The 18,201-nt window shown below is 63.4% G+C and overlaps 2 protein-coding genes across 2 annotated transcripts; one reads left to right on the forward strand and one right to left on the reverse strand.

Moving 5' to 3' along the window:
• Positions 1 to 270: 270 nt before the first annotated feature.
• ZNF513 (zinc finger protein 513) lies at positions 271 to 4,569 on the reverse strand. The gene is made up of 3 exons (XM_059835610.1): positions 4,353 to 4,569; positions 1,359 to 1,952; positions 271 to 1,121 (listed from the first exon to the last, which is right to left on the reverse strand). The coding sequence occupies exons 1-3, from the start codon at positions 4,567 to 4,569 to the stop codon at positions 370 to 372; spliced, it is 1,563 nt and encodes a 520-aa protein (XP_059691593.1). The 3' UTR covers positions 271 to 369.
• Positions 4,570 to 5,246: 677 nt separating this feature from the next.
• LOC132321945 (E3 ubiquitin-protein ligase RNF19B-like) lies at positions 5,247 to 13,965 on the forward strand. The gene is given in 11 exon segments (XM_059835335.1): positions 5,247 to 5,310; positions 7,129 to 7,220; positions 9,534 to 10,151; positions 10,673 to 10,863; positions 11,164 to 11,314; positions 11,809 to 11,838; positions 11,840 to 11,969; positions 12,417 to 12,531; positions 12,725 to 12,862; positions 13,199 to 13,391; positions 13,537 to 13,965. Coding segments are annotated over 9 exon segments (1,557 nt in total). The 5' UTR covers positions 5,247 to 5,310; positions 7,129 to 7,220; positions 9,534 to 9,702; the 3' UTR covers positions 13,697 to 13,965.
• Positions 13,966 to 18,201: the final 4,236 nt, after the last annotated feature.

Consider the following 18,201-nt stretch of genomic DNA (forward strand, 5'->3'; position numbering starts at 1 on the left):
ACTGGCATGGCAACAGCCAGGAAACCAGTCCTGCCCCCCCCCTCCCCCCTTTTCCCCAAACTCCGGCAGAGGAAGGCTCTGACAGGCAGGAACAGGCAGGAACCACCCCTCAGGGCATGGCACCTGAGCCTGGCACCTGAGCCACTGGTCATGGCTTCACCCTGCCCAGGGGGGATAGGGCTGCTGGAGACCCCAGCACACCCACGGGCCCCACGTAAGGCAGCCCTGAGCCCCTGTGGAGTCTGCTGCCTGTCCCTCCCCCAGGGAGGGCAGGGGCTGTGGCCAGCACGCGGCTGGGGTGCCCCAGGGCTGAGGCACCCCGGGCCCCACGCAGGGCTGGGAGCCCCTGCAGCCTGGCTAAGTGCTGTTTCAGGGCAAGGCCGTGCCCACGGCTGGAGGGGCCAGGAGGGCTTTGGCATTACGCGGGTTTACCCAGCTCTCAGCTGTGTGGCCGTGGATCTTCTGGTGGCGCTTGTAGTTGTCCCAGTGGCCAGTGGTGTAGGGGCAGTCCCGGCACTGGAAGGGCTTCTCGCCCGTGTGCCGCAGCATGTGCCGCTTCAGGTTCATGCTCTGGTTGCAGCTGTAGCTGCAGAGGCTGCACTGGAAGGGCTTGTCGCCCGAGTGGATGCGCCCATGACGCTTGAGGTTGGCCAGGTTGCCGCAAGCGTAGTCGCAGAGCTGGCACTTGTAGGGCTTCTCGCCTGTGTGCACTCGCTGGTGCCGCTTCAGGTTGTCAAGATGGGCGGAGGCGTAGGGGCAGAGTGGGCAGGCGAACGGCTTCTCCCCACTGTGTGTCTTCATGTGCCGCGCCAAGTGGTTGGGGTAGTGGGTGACAAAGGGGCAGAGGCTGCAGGCAAAGCCTTTGTCCCCAGTGCCCTTGCGGGGGCTGGCGCCCGGCTCGGTGCCCAGCACTGCCAGGCTGCAGCGCCCACAGACCTGCTCAGCCAGGCCCTCATCCTGCGCGAACCCGTCGTCCAGCACCAGCCCACACATGCGGCATGTGAAGGGGAAGAGCAGCTCAGGCAGCGCGGCTGCCTCCTCGCCCCGCAGCCGAGCACAGCCGGGCAGGAAGGGGCCGCTGCCACTGCCCACATGCAGGCTCAGCTCCGGCAGCAGTGGCTCTGTGGGACAAAAACAAGCAGGGCTGTGAGTGGGACAGCGCAGTGCTGGCAGGGCTCAGCTCCGTGAGGAGCCCCGGGCTTGGGTGGTGCCCCGGCTGAGGCTGGTGGCACATGGTGCCAGGCCTGGCACATGTTGATGGCAGGACGTGCGCCTTGCCCCTTTCCCAGCCCCGGGGCTGTGCTGTGGGGCTCCCCCACAGCAGCTTTCCCCTGTGCCCCACCCCCCCGCCCTTTTACCTGGGTCCTTGTCCCGCCGGTGTGGCCCCTCGCCTTCGGGCAGGCGGTGGCTGAGCATGTGCCGCTTCAGGTTGCGGCTCTGGTTGCAGCGATAGTCGCAGGTGGCACACTGGAAGGGCTTGTCCTGGCTGTGGACCCGTTCGTGGCGCTTGAGGTTGCCCAGGCTGCTGCAGGCAAAGCTGCAGCACGTACAGCGGTAGGGCTTCTCCCCCGTGTGCGTGCGCAGGTGTCGGGTCAGGTTCACCAGCTGGGCAGAAGCATAGGCACACTGCGGACACGCAAACGGCTTCTCCCCGTTGTGTGTCTTCATGTGGCGCTTGAGGTGGCTGGAGTAGTGGGAAGCGAAGGGACAGAGCTGGCAGGAGTACACGATGCGCTGGCTGCGTCCCCCCTCGGTGCCGGCACACTGCAGGCAGCTCTGCCCCAGGCTGGCAGCCAGCTGCAGCCCGCACTGGCGGCAGGGCAGCGCTGCGGGGCCAGGCTCCCCGCCTTCCTCGGGGTCACTCTCCACACTGAGCTGCTGGTACCCAGAGGAGCAGTCGTCGTCGCTCAGGGCGTATGCCGGGATGGCGATCTTCCCCACCAGGGTGTCTGCTGAGAAGACCGTGGGGATGGGACGGTGTCAGCCCAGCTGGCCCAGGCACAGCCCCTCCGCTTCTGCCACCAGTCCCAGCAGGGCCTGTCCCAAAGAGGAGACCGCAGCCAGAAGGGGCCAGGCAGCTGCACCCACCCTAGCAGCACCCAGGAGCCTGCAGGAGCCCACCATGCTGCGCACAGCAGGGTGAGGAGCCTCACGGCCACGACCTGCCCCGACACCCTGCCGCAGGGCCTGTCCTGGGCACCTCATGACACCCTGTCACCTGCACCCTGCGGCTGGCCAAGCCAGGTGGTCAGCCCGCAGCCAGACCCCCAGCACTAGGAAGGGTGGGCGGGTACCCACTGGCACTGCTGGGCCCAGCTGGTAGGAAGCAGCGATGGTGGGAAGGTGTTGAGTGCAGCCTGACGCAGGCAGGAGGGCTGGGTGCCTATAAAGCTTGCTCCAGGTCCCCCCTCGCTGTGCTCCTGTCCCAGCCCCGGGGATGGCAGCTGGCCCTGCTCCCACGGCTGACACCACAGGGCTCCAACAGCAGCCCCCCTCCATCACGCAGGAAAACAGACCTTCCCCAGCCCCACGCGGTGCCACTGTCCCATGGCAGTGGGGGGAAGTCTGTACCAGGCTCTCAGAGGGCACTTCTGCTTCCTGGCTGGGCACAGACCCATCTTCCTGCAGCCCCTGTGCCGCAGGAAGGGATGACAGGAGCGGAGCCCACTGGCCTGCTGGCCCTATGCCCCAGATGTGCCCCCAGGCTGGTGCTCGGAGCCAGAAGGGCAGTGACATGCAGCCGAAGCCTTGCCACTACCAGCCTCAAGCTGTGCCCAGCTGTCGCTGTGCTGTGCCTGACCTGGAGCCCTGGGGCCTGCAAGACCCAACGGCTGCCCACCGCCCCAGGAAGCAGTCTCGGCCATCCCCTTTGCTGCTGCCCACCCGGCTGGGTCCAGCTCCCAGAGCCCCGGCAGGCGCAAGGGTGAGGCTGCTCCCACGGTGTGGGACGTGGTGGCCCCTCCAGTTCCTTTTACAAGCACTGCCTGAAGTGCAGATGCCAGAATGGGGCATCCTGTGAGGGCCTGGCTATCGCTGGGGGAACCCTTGGCTCCACCTCAAGCCCCACACAGATGGACTCCCCTGCCTCCTCAGCTCAGGCCCACAGTCCGGCAGTGCCACAGCATCCCTAGAGCACTGTCCCCTGAGTGCAGCTGTGTCAGTGCTGCTCAGGTGGGACAGTGTGGCCCACGGGGTGCCTGGTCCTGCTCCCCAGCTGGGGCTGGTGGCTGAGAGCAGGAAGGAAGATATTTCTGATGGCAGAAGGTCTGCTACAAAGTGGCTTTCAGCCCTTGCAGTGTCCAGCTCCCAGAGCCGCTGAGCAGGCTTTGTCCTGGCGCTGGGCTCTGCGTACAGGCTGTGGGGGAGCGCAGCACTCGGAACAGAACCCCATCTGCCAGGCAGCTGGGACTGCACCTTGGCATAAGAGCGGGAGCTGCCGGCATGGCCAGGCACAGCTGCCGAGCATGTGGACAGCGAGGGGACAGAGACACAGGGGTCAGGCGGTCCGTGTCCCCCTACGCTCACCATTGAGTATGTCCCCACATTATTCACCGCTCACTGTCGAGGGCAGCGAGTGATGCTCCCACCGGTCCTTGCGAGGCACCTTAATGGAGCTGGAGCAGCACTCGCTCCTCCGGCTGCCTTGTGCTGCAGGCTGACCTGGAGCCCGGCATGCCACCAACTGGGCAGCCGCTGGTCGGCCGCACAAAGGGGCCGGCGGCCCATGGGGCAGACGAGCAGCATGGAGCAGAGGCTGCTGGAGAGACAGCCCTGGCCCAGCTCCCCACACCCCACGCAATGCTGAGGGGTGGCTGTGGGGCAGGACCCTGCAGGGCCGAGGCCCCGGCTCCCAGGTGGGCAGCAAAGCCCTGTCCCGGCAGCTCGGGGAACTGGTGGCTCCTGGGCAGAGCGGTGTGGACAGCTCTGGGGATGAGCCCGGTGGTGGCAGGGTGGCCTGCCGGCCCCGGTGTCTCCGCCGCCCCAGACCAACCGTGGGGTCGCGATGTGCCTGGGGGACCTTAACGGGAGGCAGAGCCCGGGGGAGTCAGTGCCAGGAATCGGTGCCGGCTAGGCAGAGACCACCAGAGCGGGCCCCTGCCGGGGGACGGGGTCTCACCCCGCGGGAGGTGATCCGGGAGGAGGAACGCTCCCGGGGAGGGAGCAGCCACCGGGCGGGACCGCTGCCGGGGAGGGCGGCTGCCGGATGGGGCCAAGCACGGGGAGCCGCCAGCGTGGGGCCAGTACCGGCAGGGACGGGCCGCGTCCCCGCCCGGCGGCGCTCCCGGAGTGGGGGCGCCCAGGACGGCCGTCCCCGCGGAGCGCCGCTGCCGGGCCCGGACGGCGGCACGCACCTGGCGGTCCCTTCTCGAAGGCCAGGCCGCGGCCCAGCAGCAGGTCGCCGGGCAGCACCAGCGCCGCTCCCGCCGTCTCTTCGGGGCCGTCCTCGGCGTCTGCTGCAACACACCGAGGGCCGCGGGTCACCGCCGGGCCGCCGCCGCCGCCGCGCCCCGACCCCGCCGCGCACTCACCCTTCACCGGCTGCGGGTGGCTCTGCTTCCGCCGGGGCATCGTGGCCGGCCCCGCCGCCGCCCCCCCGCCCGCGGCCCGCCAGCCGCCCGCCAGCCGCCCCCTCCAGCCCGGGGCGGCCGCCGCCGCCCCGCCTCGACCGGGCACTTCCGCTTCCGGCGCTGGCCCCGCCCTGCGGCGGCCGGAAGCGGACGCGGCGCCCCGGAAGCAGACGGAGCGCCCGGAAGCGGACGGAGCGCCCGGAAGCGCGCGCGGGTTCCGCCGTCGCCCGCTTCCCTCCCGGCACCGCGCCGGCGTCTCCGGCATGCGGCGGAGGGGCCCGGGCCGGGCCGCGGGAGAGGCGGGCGGAGGCGGGGCGGGAGGGCGGGGCCGGGCCCCCTCGGGCGGGAGCGGGGTCCCGGGAGGGGCGGGCGTCTGTGGGACGGAGGTCTCGGGGGCGGGGCGGGGGTAGCGGGGGCCCGGCCCCTTCCTGGGCAGCGGGGAGCGGGGGGGGCGTGTGGGGCCTGTGGCAATATCGGCGCTGCGAGCGCGGGGAGCGGCCGCGGGGGACCATGGCCGGAGAGCGCGGGGGGGGGGGGGGGGGCACCGGGGCGGGCGGCGCCACGGGCCGTTGCCGCGGGCCCGGTTGCCGCCTGCCCTGCGCCCCGGGGCTGACGGTCTCTGTGCCCCACCAGGGGCGGCTGCGGCGACCTCCCGCCCTGCCCCGCCAGGCACGGCACCTCTCCGGGCGGCCGGAGGGCCGCCGGAAGCCTCGCCAGGCCCCTGAGCCGAGGGGAGAGCTCGGTGAGTCGCGTGCCCGTACCGGCGCCGGTATCCGCAGCCCCGCTGGCGGTTATGGCCGTCCCTGCGCCCCGGCCCCTGCCCTGCTCGACAGTGGACGGGCAGCACCGGCCGTGGGACTGTCCCGTCCACGGAGGAGACGAGCCGGGGCCTTTGCCGGCGGGGAAGGGGCAGCTGTCCCTGCCCAGGGAGAGTGGTCTGCGGGGAGCGCTGGCGGGGTGGGGGTCCCTGCCAGGCAGGTGCTGGGGTGGGGGGTCTTCTCAGTGTTGGAGCTGGACGCTCATAGGACCCTGCCCTGGCAGAGCCCTGGGGGACAGCAGCGCCTTGTGCAGAGGAAAGGGCTGAAGGAGCAAGGTGTTCGGCTAAGGCAGCTGCAGGAGGGAGGTGGAGATGAGATGCTGGAGGCGGAGGGTTGAAACAGCTTTTCTGTGTGTGGCACAGATGGGCTTGTAGAGCTCCGGAGGTTCTGGGGATCCCGGCAGAGTGGGGCTGGGTGGTCCAGAGCCTGCGTTGCCCTGGGACAAGAGGACAGGGTGGACAGGCAGGCTGGAGAACGGGCATGCAGGAGAACACTTGGGTAGCCATGAGTGGCAGTGCTCCGGTCTTTCACCATCCTGTGCTTCCAGCGCTGAGATCCTTTCAGCCTGGATGAGGGATCTGGGGTTTTTGGGAGTGCAGAGAGGGACTCAGAGTCCTGCCCGTGGTCTGATCTCCAGAGGCGGCTGAAACCATCCTTTGGAGATGTCTACCGGGGTTCTGCTCCCTTGTACTGTCCTGGGGAGCAGAACAAGTCCAGTCATGGATCAGGTTGCTGACAGAGGTTGCGTTGTCTCTGTCCTTGTGTCCTTGGAGGCAACTGGCATAAAGCCCTTAACCACAGTGCTGACCCTGATTTGGGCAGGAAGGTGGACTGGAGACCTCTTGAGGTCCCTTTCCACCTGAATTATTCTGTGATCATGGTGACCCCCGTGGGAACTGGCTGCAGAGCAAGGGGAGCCCAGCTCCCCACAGCCAGGCACAGGAGGAGAGGCAGCTGCGGAACAAGCCCGGGACTGGCCCCAGTGTTGGGGCACCGTGGCAGTGCCATGGCTCCTCTGCGGCCATTGCCTCTGCCAGTCCTATCTCCATGGTCACGGCTCTCTCAAGGGCTGCAGAGCTGAGCCCTATTGCCTGGTTCTCCCAGGAGTGCCTGTGGGCGATGGGCCCCCATGCGACGGAGGTCCCAATTTCACCTGGCATGTCCCTGTGCTTCATAACCCCCTGTCCCAGAAAATCTCCCCCTGTTTGTGTGGCTCCACTCCCGGACACTCAGACATGCTCTGACCCTGCCAGGCAAGGAGCCTGCTGGGCCCCAGGGACGCTGCAGTGGCTCCTTGTGCAGCCCAGTCACACCTCTGCTGCCAGGGGACCTCAGCTGTCTCATGCTGTCATGTTTCCCTCTACTTTGGTTGTTTTCCTGCAGCTTCTGTCTCCGGTGTCCCAACATTGTGCAGACCAGGGACATCCAGGGCTTCGTGTCCTGCTTCTTGGGGAGGAGGGCCCCTGGTTACCCTGCTTGGGGACTTGCTGGGCCTGTCTCCAGAGATCGCTGGTGTGCAGCTCTGTGTGTTGAGGGCAGCAGCCCTGCTCTAGCTCAGCTGTACCTTGTACTCGTCCTCTCTGATGCCTAGGTCCCTGCCTTGGATGTGGTCCCCATCTACAGGACTCGTTCTGCCCTCTCCGAGGCTCCGTTAATAGAGCTGTTTGACAGGTCCAGGCAACCCTGGGTGTGTGAGCTGCTGCTGTTGAGCCTTGTCAACAATAGTTTTTGTTTATTTGCAGGTCCCTGAGGGAGTCAAATGTGTTGGACTTTGTGGCAGTCCCAGGGGAGCAATGACCATGCCGTGTTGTCAGCAATGATTCCCCACTGACAGGTATCTCAGGGCCAGAGGATGGGGCTGCTTAGATCCCTGCCGGTGCGTCTTCGCTTGTGATGTGCAGCCCTGACCATTTAGTCAAGGTTGTCGCAGTCCCGGTGCAGGAGCGGAGCAGGCACGGGGTGTCTCCCCACGGGCTGGCCCTGCTGACTGGACAGCTGATATCCGCGGAGTTGGCACAGCCGTTGCTGCTGCTCCAGCGCTGGCTCCTGCTGTTGTGCCAGGCAGAGTCCGTGGTGACGGCAGCAGTCACCCCAGACAGTGGTCCCGCTGCCCTCCCCCGTGTTTGAGCGCGTTCCTTCCCACTCTCCTTTTGCAGTACCTCCCACTAACAACCATTTAAATCCAATCTCAGCCCAGTTTCCATGAGCTCTTCAGTTACCACCTCACTGGAAGGTGCTTTGTCACCTAAGGTGACATGGTGCAGCACCTTGCTCATTCCCAGCAGAGCAGATGTAATCAGACTCCTCCGTCTCATCTGAGCTGTCGCCAATATCTGCCTCTTCCCATGTCAGTGTTCTGCTGTTCTAGCTATGCTCAAACAGAAAAACCAGCAGAGGCTGTTAGAGATGGAGGAATATAGCGATGCTGTGGAGGTGTGAAGTGTAAAGTGCAACTTTTTGGGGTATAGATAAGGAAGGAGCAAGGAGAACAGTGGAGGGACTGACCCTGCTGTTGGGAGGCATTATGGTGTGGCCCTGGACTCGTATGAGCTCTAAGTAAGGGAAAACTGACAGATTTACCTCTCCTCTCCTGTAAATCACCTGGCTTCTGGTCACTTAATTAACTGGCTCTTGGGTCCCTTGGCTTGGTTGTCTCTTTTACAAACTCAGCAGCAGCTTCGGTGATGCAGGTTTTAGTTTGGCACCTGACACGTGGGGAAGCACTGGTCAGAAGTGACCAGTCCCCACGAGGCTTCAGGTCCTGCTGCCCTGGCTTGCAGGGCATGTGGAGGAGCTCTGTCCTCCTGGGACAGTTCAGGATCCAACCTTTGTGGAGGAAGCACTTTCTCTGTGGCAATAAGATGTTCCCTGCTCTCCTGTGAGCTAACCTTGAGGGGGAGTAGTAAGTGATGGCAGTTTTGATTTGCCCTGTTTTCCTCTGGGCTCCCTCCAGCTAGCCATTGCTAGGACCTTCATGATGCAGGCTGGGCTAAGGAGCTTGTGTCTACAGCGTCAAGCACTGGCATCCAGCCGGACCAAGTCTGTGGCTCTTGGTCACTTGAACTCCAGTGGAAAGTCAGAGCTTCAGCCATGTCTCTCCTTGGAGAGGAGAGCCATAGAGACTCGGGGTGGTGAGGGGCGTGATTATTGTATTGCCTCGTGTACAGACTGGTTGTCACAGTGTTCGCCACTGCCTTCCTTGCAAAGACCACTGTCTTTCCTGCCTCGGGGAATTTGGGAGGTCCTGTTGCATTGAGGAGACAGGATGGGGCAGAAGAGAGCTGTCTCGGGGGCATGTGGGAGGTGGGCTGTGGTTGTATTGCCCAAGCTCAGCGTGGGACTGGTCAGCCTTGGCACTGTCACCCGGGGCCTTTGGGCCAACGTGGGGACAGGGCCGGACATAATGGCTGGGGACGACCATGGTGCACTGACCAGGCAAGATATGGTTGTGGGAGCTCAAGGTCGCGTGTTTTTGTTCTTGCCTGTGGCCCGGTAGGAGGGAGCACATCAGCTGGAGATGTTGAGCAAGGACAGGGTCTAGCCACGTGTACTCAGTTCGGGGGTGGCTACGCTGCCATGCAGTCCAGGCACGGCGCTGGGTGTGTAGGACGTGGGCAGTGTCCTGGGCTTTGCCGGCCATCTGTGCCTGCGGCTGGCCCAGAGGGAGCTTGCTTGCTGGTTCAGGGCAGACTGCTGCCCGTGCCGGGCCAGTGTGCAGTGTGCGGGAGCTGTTCCGTGAAGGAGGAGGCAGGCGCAGGAGCAGAGAGAGCCAAGTGCCCCAGTCTGGGCTGTGGGCTGTGACCTGCCAGGGGAGGGAGGATCTGGATCAGCCCCAGCTGGGGCAGGGGACCAAGGTCTCCGTGCTGCAGGGCTTTTGCCAGGGCACTGCTGGAAGGGTCGGCCCTGCTGCCCCAGACCCACAAAGATGGCTGGCTGGGACTAGGCCAGCCTAGGGGCTGCAGGGAGTGCTGTGGGCTTGTCCCGGAGCTGCTGGGGTGTCTTCTGTGGTGCGGCCGCATGGATGGCCCTGGGGTCTGGCTGGGCAGCAGGGCCTGTCGGCAGGGCGGTAGTGGGGTCTCGTGGATGCCAAGGGCCTGTTCCCACATCTGGGGCCCAGAGTTCACTCTCGGGTGTGGTTCCTTCACAGGCTGAGCAGTGCTGACTGCAGCTGGAGATGGTTCAGCTGTTGCCTGCGGGGAGGATGCTGGCTCTGAGGCCCAGGTAGGAGCCTGGACATGGGGGCCGTGCTGGGGCTGGCACCTCCCTGCTGCCCTCCGTAGCCTGACAGCAGCTGGCTGCTGCCCTGACGGGCCACCATGGAGCAACCCACACGGATGCCCGGGCCCCTCCATCTCCTGGGCTTCTTTGGGCAGAAGCCACAGGCTGTCGGAGGGGAAACATCGCCAGAACCAGAGCCAGAGCCAGAGGAACCTGAGGAGATGTGCATTGCGCTGTCCCTGGGCGAGGGTGGGGAGCTCGTGGAGTGTCCCCTGTGCCTGCTGCCCCAGCCTCCCGAGGCCTTTCCCACCCTGGCCTCCTGCACCCACCGCTCGTGCCAGACCTGTCTGGAGCAGTACCTGCGCATTGCCGTCAGCGAGAGCCGCGTGCAGGTGGCCTGCCCGCACTGCCCTGCCATGCTCCAGCCCGCTGATGTCCACCGCCTCCTGGCTGAGCCCGCCCTCCGTGACAAGTACGAGGAGTTCCTCCTGCGACGGCTGCTGGTGGCTGACCCTGGCACCCGCTGGTGCCCCGCGCCTGACTGCAGGTGTCCAGCTGGCCCCTCGTGCGGAGCCAGGAGCAGTGGGATGGTGTGGGTTCCCCCTTCCCGCGCCCGTGGAGGCGATGGGCTTCTCCAGCTGGGAGCTGGTGTGCACCAGACTGTGCCTGTGTCCTGTGAGCCTTTTCCAGGCTCGATCCCCTCGTGACTTGGTCCTGTGTGAGGTTGGGCCTGCTCAGAGAGATATCCTGATCCCTGTCCTGGCTGCAGAGCTTGGGCAGCTGTGTGTTTCTGCCAGCGTTGGTGCTCTTGGCCATGCCGGCCCAGTCCATGAGGCCCCAGGGGAACTGTGTGGGTGCCGGATGGGGAAGGCTGTGTTGCAGTCTGAGCTGGTGATAGTGTCCCCTGGCTCTCCTGAGCAGGAGCTGCAACTCTGGCTCGGCACGGAGCTGGGACTTGCCACTGCGTGGCCTGGCTGTGCCGGGGAGGGGAACAGCTGCGTGCTGTGCAGGGATGCAGGGAGGGCCGTGGGTACCACTGGCTTCTCCAACACTGCCTTCTCCCCACAGCTACGCTGTCATCGCCTACGGCTGTGCCGAATGTCCCCGCCTCACCTGCGGGCGCGAGGGCTGTGGCACCGAGTTCTGCTACCACTGCCGGCAGCCCTGGCACCCTGATGGCCCTTGTGTGCCAGCGCCACCGGCCCCCCGTCTGGCCAACCCTGCAGCACAGCTAGTCCACCTGGAGGACTCGGCCCATGGTGAGGCCCTGGCCCAGGGTGGGAGCAAGCAGGGCAGGGATTTGGCACGGCTGAGCGGCACAGTCGGATGCCTTTGTACCTTCCTGCCTGTGGGGATGCTGGAGCCGTGACCCAGTGATCCGCACTGGCTGCCTCTGCATGGAGCCAGTTGAGCTGGGGATGCGGAGTGGGACCTTGCTGTGTTTGGCTCACCCTGACACCCATGGGACAGGCTGCAATCCTGGGACAGGGTGTGAGGGTGGACCTGCCCTGTCCTGTCCTGCTCCTCACCATCCCACCTCATCTCCTTCCCCCTGCCAGCTGAGGCCGAGGACATCAAGGTCTGTCCCCGCTGCAGTGCCTTCATCATGAAGATCAATGACGGGAGCTGCAACCGCATGAACTGCACGGTTTGTGGCTGCCTCTTCTGCTGGCTCTGCCTGCAGGAGATCTCTGATGTGCACTTCCTGAGGTCAGTTGCAGGGCTATGGGGCCACTGGGAGCCATGGGGTGCGCTGGGGGGCTGTGGTAGAGGGGCTGCCACGAGCTGAGGGGTGGTTGGAGGAGCTGCCCCTGGGCTGAGCTGGGGGTGCTGTGATGCTGGGCCAGAGCTGGGTCCCTGCCAGGAGCTGTGGGGCTAGGATGGGGGGCAGCGAGGCCCTGCTGAGAGCCATGGCCATGCACAGCGAGGTTTTGGGGCTGGCTGGGCTGTGGGGCTGATTGGGGCGGGAGCAGAGTGGTCTGTGCTGCTGGGTCTGGCAGGGCTGGGGGCCCGGGGCCAGCTGCCAGCACCCCACAGGACGGGGTCCCAGGTGGCAGCTGGAGCTCAGGATTGAGAGGGGGGAATCTGGCTTTCTGCTTCCCTGGTGGGCCCATGGGTCCCTCTGCAGCGCAAGGGCTGGCTGTGCTGGTGTCTGCCTGCCCTTGCGCAGGAACCCGTGGCCCAGCCCCACTCTGTCCCTGCAGCCCCTCTGGCTGCACCTTCTGGGGGAAGAGGTTGGTCACGGACCCGGAAGATCCTGTGGCAGCTGGGCGTGGTGCTGGGGGCGCCTATGGTGATCTCCCTCGTCGCGGGCATGGCTGTCCCTGTCATTACCATTGGGATCCCCATCTACATGGGTAGGAAGGTATGGGCAGGGGGCCCTGGAGTCCCCATGGTCCTGCTCCCCGCTGAGCCTGGCAGCCCATGACCTCAGGCCTGGACAGACACACAGTGCTCACCACTGCCCACAACATGTCCCTGTGCCACCCCTGACTCCCCACAGCCCCTCCTTGCGGGGACCCTCTCTGCTGCCCATCCCAACAACCCTCCACCAGTGAGGGTACTGTCAGCCTGGAGAGGTGGGGGTTGGGGTGGGTGAAAGCAGGAAGGGGTCTGGGGGTCCAGGGGTGTTTTCCAGCGACACCTGAGCTGTGGCGGTGGCACTGTGGTGGCTGCCTGTCCCTGACGGGATGGAGGGGGTGTCCCTGCAGCTGCGGCTAGAGCTCTGCCAGGGCTCGGAAGAGGCCCCATCCCTGGGGGCTGTGCAGTGAGATCCGTGCAGAGCCCTTCACCTGTCTTGCTTCTCCTCGAGGTGCTGGGCCAGAGCCGGAGGAGCAGCCTGTCGGGGTGCCAGCAGTGCCTCTCTGTCACCAGCAGTGTCCTCCTCTCTCTCTTTGTGTCCCCCATCATAACAGCTGTCACGGTGGGTAAGTGCGCCAGGCCGGGGCTGAGGTCACTGCCCACGCGCTGGAGAGAGCGGGGCTGGGGCCTGGGGGCCACTGCAGCGCAGTGTCTCCAGGGGGGATGTCTGAGACCTGGGGCACTGGGGCGTCACCCCGGGGGACAGGTCAGCTGGGGCTGCCGGTGGGGGCTGGGCAATAGCTGCCTGTCTGCCCGCAGGAGTTGGCGTGCCCCTGATGCTCACCTATGTCTACGGGGTGGTGGTGCTGTCACTGTGTCAGAGCCGCTGGGGATGCGGGGACAGCCGCAGCCCACATGGGGATCTCGGTGTGGTGGAGCTGGAGAACCTGACCAAGCGTGAGTCCTGCGCTGTTGTCTGTCTGCTGGCCTGTGCCTCCACTGGGCCCCAGGGGCCCTGGTCCTGCCTCGTGGCTCTGTGGCTGTGACATCTCCAGAGCCAGGCATTCCCTGTGGATCCATGTCGGTTTTGCCCCAGGTGGTACCACGCACACCTCTGTCCCTGCGGGGAGGCTGCAGGCTGGTGTCCTGGGGGAAGCGGGTGCTGCCCAAAGGAGTCTGGGACCGGCTTGTTTGCAGCCCCTGCTGAGAGCCTGGAGGACTGTTCTGTGTCCCGCTCTGATGGGTAGTGGTCCTTGCGGGCAAGGTGCTCAGCGCCATCTCTCCCTCCACCAGTGAATGAGCTGTGGTCGGTGCTGCCCAGCCCCAGGGGGGGCGAGGACCAGGTCCCGGACACAACCACCTCCTTCCCCAGCAGCAGCCATAGCCCGCGCCATGGGGCGGTGTGGAAGGAGCAGGACAGCCAGTCAGCCAGCACGGTGGCCCTCGCAGGGAGCATGCTGAGTGAGGGCCAGGACACGTTCTACAGGTGAGCTGGGACTGCTGTGCTGGGGAGGCAGCGGGGACTGGCACGTCTCTTTCTTAACAGCCTTCCCCATGCCCGCTGTACCCGGCAGGGATGTGGTGACATCCCCCTTTGGGTTGTTGCCCTCAGGCTCTGTGTTTGTCTTCAGGGAAGGCATCAACATCGAGGTGGAGGTGTCGATCGAAGCAGTGCCGCATCCTGCCCGGGAGCAGAGCCTGTGCAGCGTGCTGTCAGGGCAGAGTCTCTCTGGGGACTCCCTGGGAGGCACCAGTGACAGGTGCAGTGCTGGGGACGTCCCCGCAGAGTGAGGGGGACTGTGGAGCACTGAGGCGGGGAGACCCTTGATCCACAGAGCTCCCACCTGGGCTCCCATCTGCCGCTGACGCAAAGATCCCATGCCTTCCTGCGGCAGGGCTGGTCACCCTCTGCGGGGCACCACCAGCCCCATGAACTGGGTCCTGGCCAGCCCCAGGCTGGGTGAGCACTGACTGCGCTCACTGCTGCCTGCGCCCAGCCCCATCCACCCCTTCCCTGAAGGCAGTCTTGGCACTGCTGGAAAATAAAACTACTCTGAGGGCCTGTCTCTCTCTTGTGGCACAGCTATCCCCTCCCTCAGCACAGCCTCCATCACAGCAGGCTCTGATCTGCGCTGTGTTCCCCCGATGGGCGCTGCAGGAGGCCAGGCAGGTGGGGTAGGGTGGGCCCAGCCCCACACAGGTGCAGACAGGGCAGCAGGTGAGGGGGGGCAGGTAGGGCCAGGGAGCTGGGGAAGAGTGGGGATATTCCCTTGTGTGAACACCCCAGCAAACAGCACTGCAGGTGCAGGATGAGCACAGCATGCAGCTGGGAGCGTGGGATGTTGCTGCAGAGCCTCAGTCAGCACCAGCAAACCAAGCAACTCGGGTAGGGGCTGAGTCCTGCCCCAGCTGGGCCAGCCCCTGGTGTGCAGTCTGTGGCACCCATGGGTCCTGGGTGCCCCCAGCTATCTTCCTGGGGGCAGCACGTGGCTTCTGGCAGGCAGACCTTGAGTGTGGCGCAGGACAGCTGCAGCTGGGGCTCAGAGCAGCCCCTGAGGGTGGGAGGCCATGCACTGCGCCAGGGCAGAGCTGGGGAGCACACAGGTCTCACTACGATGACCTGTGTTGGTGTATTTGTGCCCCTGGCTGCTCTGGCAGTGTGTGAAGGGGTCCCAGGGCTGTTGGCAAGGAGGGCTGTGCCCAGGCCAGCTGTGGGTGATGCTTTAGCATGTGGGGTGCCACAGGATGGGGACCTACCTGGATCCTTGTTGTGTTAGGCACCTCCAAAGCAAGAGTGAAAAACTGCTGAAGGTCCCAGGCTTCTCCCAGCTGGAGGAGGCACCAGTGGTGAGGCTGCCTGCAGCACCCGGGTGCCCACAGCTGCTCCCCTCCCTGGTGGCACTGGGATTGCGGGGCCTCACACAGCCCTGCACTCCTGTGCAGGGTAGCTGGGGGCTAACCTGGCCGCCAGCCACCACCATAGCTGTGGTGCTCCATGCCCTGCATCAGCTTCCCTCCACACCCCATGGGACGCGGGCACGGGCTGCAGGGTGCCCATTATCTACATGTGGATGAGGACAAGGCAGTGGCAGCCAACCTGGTGCCTCCAAGCACATGGATTGTTGTGGCCTCTCACGCTGCCCGCAGGCAACCAGGCTGCCCCTGAGGACTGCCCTGCACAGGCTGCAGGGTTGGGGTGGGGGCAGCTGCCCTGGACCCCAAGCTTCTGGGGCCAAGCAGCTTGAAGTTGTGGGTCCTGATCCCCATCAGAGCTCCATCCTGCAGCTGGGCCAGCATGGAGGGACCATGTGGTAATACCACAGGCTGTGGGTGGGGACCCTGAGCCAGATGGGGTGCGCAGTCTCAGGCAAGTGGGCTCCTGCCTATGACCGGTCTGACTCCACTGCAGCAGCCTTGGGAGAAGAAGCTGCTTCTGAACATTTAGCTGCTTAATGTTTAGCAGAGACTAGCAGCATCTTACAGCACAGTTGCAGGGACCGGTACTGATTGGAGTGGGTGGGTGCTGCCTACACCATCGCCCTTCTCCAGCCGTGCATGGTTGCACCATGCTCCACACTGTTGTGATTCACTGACACACCCCTCCAGTACATTATGGGTGCAGCTGCTGTGGTGCCGCTCTCTCATCCAGATGTCACCGGGCCCCCTCCCTGGGCCCATAGCTGACCCTGCTCCCCCATGTGCTTTTGCCCCAGCGATGCACAGGCATACTCACACCCAGAGCTGACCAGGACTCCGGTGGTCCCATAGCCACCTCCCCCCGGCCCATGCTTCCATGCTCTCACACCCAGAGCTGCCCTTAGAGACCCACTCACTCGCTTGCTCCCAGGCCCCATCACCTCCTGCCCAGCTGGTAGGGCTGCTTTTTGCTAGTGCTCACACGCACACATTGCTGGTGTCACAGATCGCACTCGCATGAAGGAAAGTAAGTAGTTGAAGGTGGAGTTTAATAAGGTGACAGGACAGACTATGATAATCAGGCACAGGACATGGCCAGACTCATGTACTGCCTAGTCCCTGCTTACATGCAAATAGACCCTTTTATTCCCTTATCCCTCTATTTCCCACACTTGTTCCTCCCCCAATCTCCTAAATCCCTCCCTTTTCCCACCTTTGGTTCCTGCCCTAAACATCCCATAATAAATCCTGTGCTATCCCCAAATGCTCTTTCCCTGCATCCCATAATGTGTCGCACACCCCTAGGCAGCCACCCTTCTGTGCTCGCAAGGTGATCTAGAGAGCTCCCGGTGAGGCATGGTGATGGGTTTCATGCCTGGACCATGGGGCTGATGGTTCTCCTGGGACAGCCCTGGAAGGGGCCTGGCAGGGGTCTGTGATTTCGGTCTCCCCCCCAGCTCTTGTACTTCTTTGTCCTTCTGATTTTTGGACATTGGCTTTGAGGGGCTAGTGCTTCTCTTCTGATGGGCCTAGGAGTAGCTGGGTCAGGTTATTAATCATATTACTCCTCCTGCTGTTGTTTCTTTGTGCCTCCTTTGTGTCTGCAGCTGAGCTTACCACAAAACCTAACAGCCTGGGCTTCTGGTGCCTTCAGTAACGAACTCTCAGACCTCTGGTCTCTCCAGGATCTGTCCCAGACCACACCAAAACCTGGCTCCCAAGCCTCCCTCCTCTCACCAGCAAGTCCAGCTTGATGCTCACTGGCGAGTACACATTGAGGTATGCGTCCCTCCCCAGCACGCTGGTCGCTCTCTTTGCCGGCACTCAGACCCACACCCCCGTGTGCCGTAGGAACAGCCCACACCTGGGAAAACAGCTAGAAAAGAAGATCACTTTGTGGTGATTCATCATTATTTTTTTTTCTAAACACACAACTGGTCCCTTTTATGCCTGTTCCCCATGCTCCTTCCTCTCCCCCAGTCCCTCCCTTCCCCCAAACAGCCCGTAGTGGTCCTGCCTGCCCCATGTGTCCCCTGCCCCAGCATCCCACAGTGTCACAAGCCCTGTGGGCAGCAGCCCCCTTTGCTGCTGGGGGGTGTCTCCCACTGACCCCCGTAGACCTCAGGGAGCCATGGGTCTGACCATCCTCCTGGAGGGCCCTGGGGCAGCTGGGCCGGGGGCCATCATTCCTGGCACGGCTCCCTGGCTCCTCTGCATTCGTGGAGATGAGCTGTCATCACATAACCTGCCAGGCAGTCTTAGCAAAACTGCTGATTCTATCCTTCGAACGGCTTCAGTAGGTTAATGAAAGTAACTGTAGATACAAGGGCCTTTGATATGACACATGACATACCACAAAGCATTTTGATTAAAACTAGCATAATAAAACATCAATAGAGCACGTGGTAAATGGTCTAAATCCAGTTACATCTCAATACAAATTTACTAATGTGAGATCACCGCTAACCAGAGTAATTTTAGGGGACTCCACAGAGACTGGTGCTAACTCCTATATAAAAAACTTTAATGACCAGGAAGAAAGTTTAAAACCAAATATTCTCGAGACTGATGCCTCGCAACAGGAATGAAACGGCAGGCACATGACAATTCAGACAAAGTGTTTTTAACTGCACCAAGCAAAACTGCCTCTCAGCTCAGCCTCCCAGGGCACTGCAACTCCAGGCACTCCGTCCAAGACTGGCATTACCCTTCTGCACGAGGCTCTATAGCATCGCTACAGTCCCCATTCTAAAGAAGACATGGTAGAGGGACTTCAGAAATAACAAATGCTTTTAGGACTGGAGAAAATAATTCTGCTCATTCCTGTGACAATTCAGTCTGTTTATTCAAAATTTGGGGGCAACTTGGCCAGCACATTCATAGCAGGGAGAAAGCATCAGGTACTGAGCTGCCGCTTAGTCAGAGCGTTCCTGAGACAAACCCATCTGGCAGCAAACGAAAGATGCCCTGAGAAGAAACCCACTTTTGCAAAGGAAAAAATCCTGTCCTTGGGTGCTTTACTCAGGCAGCACCATTCTAGGGGAACACATCAGCTCATCCAGAAAGTTTCTGAGTGCAGAAACAGTCAGCCTGAGCAGCAAGTCCAACTGCAGCGCCTATGGGTGTTGTGGCTCTGAACTCCCAACCTTGAGCAGGGCTGCAGGAGCCCAGCCTGGATGATCCAGGGACCAAAACAGTTCAGGTCTGGACACATCATCACTGGAGAGCCACTAGCCAGAGGGGCTTAAGCTCAGGGCCACCAGGGAAGGGGCTCAAAGATGACAGAGGTGCAACCATCCAGGCTGGTGAGGCAGAGGCTGACTGAACTGCAGAAGCTGAGACAACAGGCCAGGACCAGGAGGGTAGACTTCATCTTCGAA

Source organism: Gavia stellata, chromosome 2 (assembly GCF_030936135.1).
Source record: "Gavia stellata isolate bGavSte3 chromosome 2, bGavSte3.hap2, whole genome shotgun sequence".
Lineage (NCBI taxonomy): Eukaryota > Metazoa > Chordata > Aves > Gaviiformes > Gaviidae > Gavia > Gavia stellata.